At 36.1% G+C, this 10,408-nt stretch overlaps 1 protein-coding gene across 1 annotated transcript; it reads left to right on the top strand.

The window, feature by feature from the left end:
* Positions 1-492: 492 nt before the first annotated feature.
* On the top strand, positions 493-4,398 carry LOC149837983 (bZIP transcription factor 12-like). Its single transcript, XM_090007550.1, has 4 exons — positions 493-1,260; positions 1,826-1,897; positions 2,851-2,880; positions 3,755-4,398. The coding sequence occupies exons 1-4, from the start codon at positions 736-738 to the stop codon at positions 3,833-3,835; spliced, it is 708 nt and encodes a 235-aa protein (XP_089863676.1). The 5' UTR covers positions 493-735; the 3' UTR covers positions 3,836-4,398.
* The last annotated feature ends 6,010 nt before the right edge of the window (positions 4,399-10,408 follow it).

Genomic DNA, 10,408 nt, shown 5'->3' with positions numbered 1-10,408 from the left:
TGGTGCTTTCCTGAAATCCAAGAGGTAAAATCATATAGAGTTTTAGGCTCTGTTACTAGAGTGATCGGGGGTGGTAAATATAAAAAAAAAAGTGAAAGAAATTAAAGTCATGTTTGCTTTGGTGACAGGTGGTTGGTCAAAAAGTTAATTTTTAGAAGATTCAAAACAAAAAACAATTCAAATTTAAAACTTTTTTTTTTTATAATCAAGAGAAAACCTCTCTCTATCACCTACCGCACATTGGCTGCAATCTGGTTGGAAATCTCCCCTGACCTCATAACTTCAATCAACCTTGCGGCAACTTGTGACATCCCTGACGCCTCTATCAATCAGCATAACCCTCGTGGGCACAACTTATACCTTTTTTTTGATGTTTCACAAATCATGAAAAAGTGTGGTTGTGATAGTGATTTACAATCACAGCATCTTGTTTAAAGGAGGAGGAAGTAAAGAAATTCCTCGTGAAAAAACCATAAATGGCAAAACCTAACACCCTGTCCCCAAGAGGACCAAAACCGCCCAAACAAAACCAAAAAAACATCGACCGAGTCTCCTCCCTCCCCCAAATTTCAAACCTCACCTGTCACTAAGAAACCTCCCCACGCACCAAAACCACCCTCCACAATCAAAACCCTAACTGAAATACTGCCATCATTTCAGAGAGAGAGAGAGAGAGAGAGAGAGAGAGAGAGAGAGAGAGAGAGAGAGAGAGAGAGAGAGAGAGCTTCTAAAGTAATGGTGTCGTCGTCGTCGCCTGCAGCCTCGGATCTCAACCGTCCATCCATCGCCACCACCGAATTGCAGCCGCCGGATCCCTCTCGGGCCACCATGAACATGGAAGACCTCATGAGGGGCTTCTGGCCCGACGAGACGAGTCCGGCCGGCGCAACTGGGTTCGCCGCCGAGGCGGGCGGGCCTAAAACGGTGGAGCAGGTGTGGAAGGAGATTGGAGGGCGGGGGAGGTGCGATGGGCAGGAGATGACCCTAGAGGACTTCCTCGCCAAGGCCGGCGTGGTGGGGAACGACGGTGGTGCGTTCGCCGCCGATCCGGCCGGTTTCATTGGTGGTGGTGGCGAGATGGAGGGTTTTCAAAAGGGGTTCGGGTTGGTGGAAAGCCTGGAAAAGGCAACGAGGACAAAGAGGAAGGCCAACGCGGCTGCCGCCGCCTTGTCGGAGCCGATCGACCGGGCGGCACAGCAGCGGCAGAGGAGGATGATCAAGAATCGAGAGTCAGCTGCGAGGTCAAGGGAGCGGAAATTGGTGGGTGGTCTCTCTCTCTGGATTTTTGGACTTTGGAGTTTGTGGGTGTTTCTGCTTTTGAGTTGAATTTGTGGGGTTCGTCTTGCTGTGGGTTGTGGATTTGCAGGATTTTGCTTTTGCCTCTTAAAACTCTGATTTTTCCTTTCATTGGAGCTGCTAGTTCTGGAATTTGGGTTATGTTATTGTGTTTTTGACCCATTGCTGTGGTTTTTTTACATTGGTATTTTGCTGAATTTTTTTGTGGGGGGTGTGTTTTATTTTCATTTTGTTCCTGTTTTTTTCCTTGAGTTGGAATATTTTGCTTAGGTAATTGGGCTGAAATTTTAATGGGTTAGATTAGTTTCACTGAAAATGTACCCATTGACTGCGTATTGTTATTCTTCGCTCTGAAACTTCGATGAGAATGCTAAAGGTGATTTCTGGTGTTTGTGAGAATTAGTTAATCTAGGTTTGTGCTAGATCTGTAGCGCCTTGTTTTCTCTGTTTTCTTGTTCCTTTTAGTTGTTGATTTCATGGAAATGGTTTGGAGTTTGTTGTTATATAATTTTGTGTTGTGCGTTTGTAGTCTTATACCATGGACCTGGCATCCACAGTGTCACAGCTTGAAGAAGAGAACATGAAGCTGGTTAAGGAGCAGGTGTGTAATTTTATCCGTGTGTGTGTGCGTTTTATGGCATGGATCGCTTGTTTGATTTCGGCATTGTTGTTGAACTTATATTACATGTATTGCTGTCGGATGATTCTAGATCTAGTAGTTTGCAGGTACGACACTGCAATAGCGAAGTTTAGTTGGTCTGTGTAAAATGAGTTTTATAGTGGAAATGGTTGCAGTCCATTTCCCATGGTAAACTAAAAGATGTAAATCCATTAAGGGTGTGTTTGAATGCCACAGATCTCACTCAGAGATCTATGGACATGTGGATCATGAATGATCTGGCGTGGGCAACCTTTCAACAAATGGAGGATCTCAAATCCATAGATCTGAGATCCTTAAAACCATTAGAATCCATGTATTTCTTGGTCCGAGGGAAACCAGAGATCTATCGATTCGAGATTCTAGGATCTCAGATCCCTGGGGTGGTGAGGTTGGAGGCTCTCAAATGCACCCTAATTGAACCTTGAACGCTAGCTATTCTCCTAGTAGCTAATGTTGGTGGATGGGTTGGACATTGGACCAATGACGCAATAATCATCAGTAAGGCACACACAAACAAGATCACACACATCCATGCATAAGCAGCAACAAAGACAATTGGGGGGGGGGGAGGTAGAGAGAGAAAGGGTTGTCATTGTTTTAGTTTTAAACAGGATTTACATATGGCCAACACATGCAGATGGGGTTTTTTTATTGGAGCAAAGGGATTCCTACCCAATCCCTGTTCTTGCTTTGCAAATGTGCATTTTTTATGGTTTTCAAGCCCTTTACCCTTACTCACCAATACTTTGTGTGTGTCAAATGGACTAGTTCTGTACATTGTAATTGATAAATCAGGCATATAGGCACATGCACAGTCACATATTGGAGGAGATAAATTACTTTTCTGTTTATGAATGCATCCAGTTACAAACTAATATCCAATCTTAATGCAGATGGAGCAGAAGAGGAGGAGGTCTAAGCAGGTAACTGCACGCTATCTTCCTTTGATTATTCTAGATATTGGTATTTTTCTTTGTGATGGGGTGAATTGTATTGATTCTGTTGGAGCTATTTGACTTGATAACATTTTAAAGATCTACAGTTGTTCAGATGTGTTCCTAACATGTTCTTCTGTTTCTTTTTTTTGGGGAAACTACATTAGTATGGGAATATGATCACTGTTAAGTCATCATATTGAGCCACATCATTTTATGTGCTGAAGCAAAGACGGACCCTAAAAGAATACATTTGTGAATGATGATGGTATATGATGACTCGCTTTCTCCCTGTGCAGTCTATCTTTTGGCTTTTCCTTTTTTTGTTTATATTTGCTAATCTAGCTTATATAATGTAAGTTTGTTTTTTGAGTGTTGTTTGATTTTATTTAGTGAGATGTATTAAGAGGCGAACATCTTTCAGCCATCATTTTGTTTTAAAATCTCTCAATGATGTGAACTTTCAATTTACTTGCATGAACATATGGGATTTTCTCTATTTTGATTTTGAGCTTGTGTGCTAATAAGTCGGCTCTTAGAGCATGTCGCTGAGAACTCCAATAGGGATTTGGGCATTCTATTATATGATTCTGGCCACTATGGTTTACCTCACTGTCTGTTTTGCTTTTCTGAAACTTCCTAACCTCCAATATATGATATAGATAAAGTTCTCCCTTTTGTTTTTTTAACCTTTTGCTGCTTTTGCTTTCATACTCTGGACAGTTCCCGGACTGTCCTTAGTTTGTGTCAAGTTATCATTTAGTTTGTACACATTAAGACATCTATGCAGAATGGTAGACCTTTTTGTTGCATGAATGAACAAGCACCGGAACATGGCAAACTAACAAAACAATGATTGCAGCTCATAGAGAACGTGATACCTGTGGTTGAGGGGCGGAAACCAAGACGTAGCCTTAGAAGAACTCGTTCCATGCAATGGTAGATGACAGATTCCTCCTGATCAGCAGCGCTCATCTTTTCTCTTTGCTCATCTCTTAAGGGCTTGGCATCTGCTTCTTCTCAGACCCTCCTTCACAGAGGTTCCTGATGAGTTTTTCACGCATGGTGAAGAGGTGAAAGAGAATACTGAGCGAGGGAGCTCCATTTCCTCAAGATTAAGGGATGGTATCATGGTAGCATTTATGATGATGGATTATCAGGTTTTAGTCTGGTGCAGTCAGTGCAGCAGACAGTAGACCCCATTGTTCAGTCTTTGAACCTCCATTTCTCCTTTTTGTTCGATGAAATAGGGGCATTTGGGAATAAAAGCCCGAGTGAAGACAGGTTGCAGTTTGTATTAATTTACATATTTTACATTATAATCCAAAATTTGTTTGATATGTATGTTTGGCAAAATGTATTATATTGCAATTTGACCTATGCCTCTATAGGCCTTAGTCATTCTTTCTGTTATTAGAATTGGCAAAATGTGTTATATTGCAATTTGACCTATGCATCTATAGGCCTTAGCCATTTTTTCTGTTAATAATGCATTAGTGTGTTTTATTATCTGGTTTCTCAGTCTGTGTAAATTTTATAAAGCTACGTAAAATGATATGCAATGGCTTTATCAGAAATCATGTCAACATTTCATAGCATCTCTCTCTACTGTGTATGTACACGTGCGAGTGCGTGCGCATGAGCCCACTCAAGTGGGCTTGGTAAATGAATCAAAGCTGCTTGAAACTCAGTTTATTAATTAGATCATTTACGTTTGTGGTGAAAACTTGTATTCAGCTTGATGATTGTTATGTTAAATGAGATGCAAGTTGTTTTGACTCAATATAACCTCATAGAAGTCTTCAAGATTACTGATTTTGGTAGGCGTTGATCTTTGGATCATGTTTTTTAGTCAAAGAATATGTTTTTATGAGTAAAAAAATTGATGCATTCATGGCAGTTGATTTTTGGTTCACCAGAAAAACTTGTATACAGGTCAGATTCCCCATTACAAAAGCCTTTCTCTCTCTCTCTTGAGACCTGGATCGGGTGTAATGTAATTTGCACGAAACAAATACCGCCTCATTCTTTGCATGACAAGTGTACAGTTCATGCTGTGGGCCCTACAAAGTTCGAACAGCTTTTCGAAGGTTCTGTGGAGCACAGTAAACACGTTTCATTCAAGGTGGTGGAGCAGCACTCTCTCTCTCTGGGAAAGCACAGGGGCTGTCCCATCAATTTAGATATGCCATCGTTGCTGTCAGTGTCGAAACCGAATTAGTCTCTCACTTTGATGAAAGAGTATGATGCTTTTTTGGTGGACAACAAACCATGTTTGGATCTAGGGCTGGTAAACGATCTCAAGTTCAGTTCATTCTTGTGGCGAGTTGAGCCCATCTCAAACTCATAGCAAGTCCAAGTTAAGTGAGCTGAGTTTGTGCTGACTCATTAAAAAAAAACCTTCTCAAAGTTAAAATTAAGAGAAATTGGACTCTCAAACCTATTGAGAAAGCTCAAACTGTCTTTACAAAATAAATACATTGTTTCAAAATTATAAGCAATAATATTTCAACTCTAAACTTTTGCTTGCAAGCCAAACATTTCAAAGATTTACAGGCCATTATATATATATATATATATATATATATATATATAGAGAGAGAGAGAGAGAGAGAGAGAGAGAGAGAGAGAGAGAGAGAAGCTGCCTACATCGATCCGTGCCTTTTGCTGCTTACGGGGTTTTTGAAAGGTTTTTTTTCATGTTTTTCTCTAATCTGATGTACTCTACATGTATGATTGTATGGGAATGAACTCTTGCATCATTCAATTTCGATAGGTATGTAGGTTTTCATAAGGTTTGAAAATCGCTTGTGTCAAATTTTTATAAATATCATAAATATTTAAAGCTTAAAAAATTAGGTTTTTTTATTAAAAAACACTATTCAAGTATCATTTTCTAACAAATTTATTTTGCCGAGCACATTTGTGTGGTCAGATTTGGTAAAAACAACTTTGAACCCCTCCTTTCACTCGTGGTAGGCTGTAGTATGTACCTACTTCCTTCTCATATATAAATTTAACATTAAACTAATTGTTTTTATTAAATAAATTCAACCTTATTAAAATAATTAAAATACCCTAAAAATGATATTTTTAAAATTACATGGTTATTTTTTAAGTATTATAAGCTTTTTAAAGTCTGAGAAAAATAAAAAGTCAAACATCTTTTTCGAAAAAGCAACTTTAAGAATCTTTTAAAGTTACTTTTTTTACCTAAAAAAGTAACTATAAATTTTTAAAAAAATTATTCTTTTAAAAGTATTTTAATCATTTTAATAAAGTTGAATCAATCTAATATCAAATACAATTAATTTAATGTTAAATTATATATATATATATATATATATATATATATATATATATAAGGCAAATATATGATGGTTAGGGTACCACCATTAGCCATTCCTTGATCCGACAACTGCTTTTGTTCCTTGGAAAATGTGTCCAACTTCGACATGCTTTTATGAGCTTAATTGGGCAACGAGCAGGCTTGATCCTTAATTCCACCTAATAATAAGCTAAAAGAAATGAATGCTTTTCAAAACCCAAAAAGCTAAAGTATATAACTTTTTCATATTCTTTGAAATCTTAAATTCATTTAAGAGGCCACTCTCTCTCTCTCTCTCTCTCTCTCTCCTAGGGATGTTATCATTTCGGTTTACCCAAACCCAATCATTGTTTTGAACCTATTGGACCCAACCTGATCTTATCAGACTCATCGATTTAGGCAGAGTCTAAAATCCAAACCCATTTTTAAAATGGGTCAGTTATCGAGTATGAAAAATATAGATCCTGACTCAATTGGACCTGAATCATTTTTATACCTGAACCAAATAGTTTTATGCAAACAACACTAAACTCAATGTGTACCCAAACCTATTTTTATGCCCAATTCATTTCATATCTGACCCAAGCCCAAACATATTTTGTACTCAAACCTTTTTCATATTCAACTTAAATTCAAATCCGAGCCTGCCACAGACCTGAAATCCAAACCAACTTTAACCTAAACCTGATGTTCCAGTTATGATAGATTTAAAAATAATGATCATAAGAATTGCATGTATAAATTTTGAAAAATATAACTTATCATATGTGCGGAAGATCATAAAATAGGGTCATTTGTTACTCATCCAATATTAGGGGTTCACATAGATAGGACATAATTGAATGTTTGATCTGAGTCTGGCACATTGTTCTTATATTCGGATCTGTAGGATACAATTATTTAATCTATTTGGACAAATATCTATTAAATTTAATTACTTTTTATTTTGGAGTGATCAGTATTTAGACTCAGCTCCAATTCAGACTGGGATCAAAATCTAATCCAATTGAATTTTCACATGTAAATAGCTTGTTTTTATCTGTTTTCTATTAGATCTAATATTTTGAAGTATATTATGGATTCAAATTCAAATTTGCCTAATTAGATTCAATTTAGATCTGAACTTATATTCTATATATGTGTGTTACTAGCTAACATGCCAACTGCGCCAAGCTGAACACTCGCTATCACTACAAGAAATCTGCGGATTAGCGACAGACGTAATCCGTCGCTGAATAGTTTAGCGATGGATAACTTTCATCGCAATTTCTTAGTCGCAAATTAGCGACAAGACATATCTGTCGTTACTTCTGTCGCTAATTTGTGATGGATTAGCGAATGTCATGATCCGTTGTCAGGCCGTCGCTAATCCACAGATATTTGGTTTTGCAACAGATACACATCCGTCGCTATTGTAGCGACGGATTACAATTCATCGTAAAACATCAATCGATTCAGTTTTGTGACGGATAAATATTCGTCCTTAATCAGTCGCTAAATTGGAGGTCAAAACTAATTAGCGACGGATTTTATCCGTCACTAATTCGTTGCAAAAAAAATGTTTGAAATATAAATATCAAGAACATTTTCTCGTTATACAATTTATATATCCTATGTATAAAAAATAAAGTACACATAAAAAATACATATATAAAGCAGGTGAAACAAATTTAACACAAGTTACAAGAGAAAAAAATGTATCGATCCACTATAATCCTCGCCAAATTCTAATTATTTACAAGTGAACATATACAAAGAGTTTCGTTTGAAACAACAAGAAGGTGCAACAAATTCAACACATGAATCTAATCATCGCCAAGATTTAGAGCATCATCCTCTTCATTGTCTCGATCTACCCCTTCATCCATGCCTCCATCAACTCCTCTACGCTGATTATCTTCAGCATCCTACAAGAGAATCAAAAGGTTAGTATTGATAAACAAAATATAATGAAATAAATTATATGCAATGTACCTAATCTAAGGCAATCAAAGTAACATGGATGAATGACGCATAGACTAGCAATGAAGTGAAGGACATTAACAAAATTCAGATATGTGTTCTAAGGGTGACAAATAAGATTCATAGTGATTCAATCATGCAGATATGTGTTCTAGGGTTGTCAAAAAAATGTCATAGTGATTCAAGCATGCATATATGCTTTATAAGGCTGTCAAATAAATGTGTTATGTATCACAATCATGCATATATGTGTTATAAGGTAGTCAAGAAACTTTCATAGTGATGAAATCATGCTTATATGTGTTATAAGGTTGTAAAAAAACTTTTATAGTGATTCAATCATGCACATATGTGTTATAAGGCAATCAAACAATTTCATAGTAATGAAATTATGCTTATATATGTGTTCTAAGGTTATCAAAAAACATTTATAGTGATTCAATCATGCATATATGTGTTCTAAGGTTGTCAACAAACTTTCATAGTGATTCATTTGTGCATATATGTGTTATAAGGCAGTCAAACAACTTTCATAGTGATAAAATCATGCTTATATGTGTTCTAAGGATGTCAAAAAACTTTCATAGTGATTCAATCATGCATATATGTGTTATAAGGCAGTCAAGAAACTTTCATAGTGATGAAATCATGCTTATATGTGTTATAAGGTTGTAAAAAAACTTTTATAGTGATTCAATCATGCACATATGTGTTATAAGGCAGTCAAACAATTTTCATAGTGATGAAATCATGCTTATATATGTGTTCTAAGGTTGTCAAAAAACTTTCATAGTGATTCAATCATGCATATATGTGTTCTAAGGTTGTCAAAAAACTTTCATAGTGATTCAATCATGCATATATGTGTTATAAGACAGTCAAAAAACTTTTATAGAGATGAAATCATGCTTATATGTGTTCTAAGGTTGTCAAAAAACTTTCATAGTGATTCAATTATGCATATATGTGTTATAAGGCAGTCAAACAATTTCATATTGATGAAATCATGCTTATATATGTGTTCTAAGGTTGTCAAAAAACTTTCATAGTGATTCAATCATGCATATATGTGTTTTAAGGTTGTCAAAAAACTTTCATAGTGATTCAATCATGCATATATGTGTTATAAGGCAGTTACAAAACTTTCACAGTAATGAAATCATGCTTATATGTGTTTTATGGTTGTCAAAAAACTTTCATAGTGATTCAATCATGCATATATAAAGCAGTCATAAAACTTTTATAGTGATGAAATCATGCTTATATGTGTTCTAAGGTTGTCAACAAACTCTCATAGTGATTCAATCATGCATATATGTGTTATAAGGCAGTTAAACAATTTCATAGTGATGATAAAATCATGCTTATATATGTGTTCTAAGGTTGTCAAAAAACTTTCATAGTGATTCAATCATGCATATATGTGTTCTAAGGTTGTTAAAAAATTTTCATAGTGATTCAATCATGCATATATGTGTTAAAATTCAGTCAAAAAACTTTCATAGTGATGAAATCATGCATATATGTGTTCTAAGGTTGTCAAACAATTTCATAGTGATGAAATTATACTTATATATGTATTCTAGGGTTGTAAAAAAACTTTCATAGTGATTCAATCATACATATATGTGTTATAAGGCAGTCACAAAACTTTCATAGTGATGAAATCATGCGTATATGTGTTCTAAGGTTGTCTAAAAACTTTCATAGCAATGAAATCATACTTATATGTGTTATAAGGCGGTCAAAAAACTTTCATAGTGATGAAATCATGCTCATATGTATTCTAAGGTTGTAAAAAGACTTTCATAGTGCTTCAATCATGCACATATATGTTATAAGACAGTCAAATAATTTCATAGTGATGAAATCATGCATATACTAGATTGAAATCTAACGACATGAAACAAATGATATGAAACTTTCATACCTGATGGACACCTGTAGACGAAGTTCCCCTATCCTGAAAAAAGCTGCACAACTCATTACAGACAACATCGAAAATGACTTCATGTAAAAAGTCACGTACTGTGTCCTTAACAAGCTGGCGGACATCATCTCAAGAATTAGCAGGGTCAATCGGACGTTGGGAGTTGATGCTGGCTGGAGAATTCTGAGGGCTCTGGTTGCAGGAGGCAACAACTGGTGTGGTGTTCATATTACTCTCAAACCCAAACACACGACCCTTTTTTGGTTCATTGGTTGCAGTCACCCATGCTGTAAGAT

This window comes from Nuphar pumila, chromosome 5, assembly GCF_984573655.1.
Source record: "Nuphar pumila chromosome 5, dmNupPumi1.hap1.1, whole genome shotgun sequence".
In the NCBI taxonomy this organism is placed as follows: domain Eukaryota; kingdom Viridiplantae; phylum Streptophyta; class Magnoliopsida; order Nymphaeales; family Nymphaeaceae; genus Nuphar; species Nuphar pumila.
The sequence above is the reverse complement of the archived record's forward strand: the minus strand, read 5'-3'. Positions and strand labels throughout refer to the sequence as shown.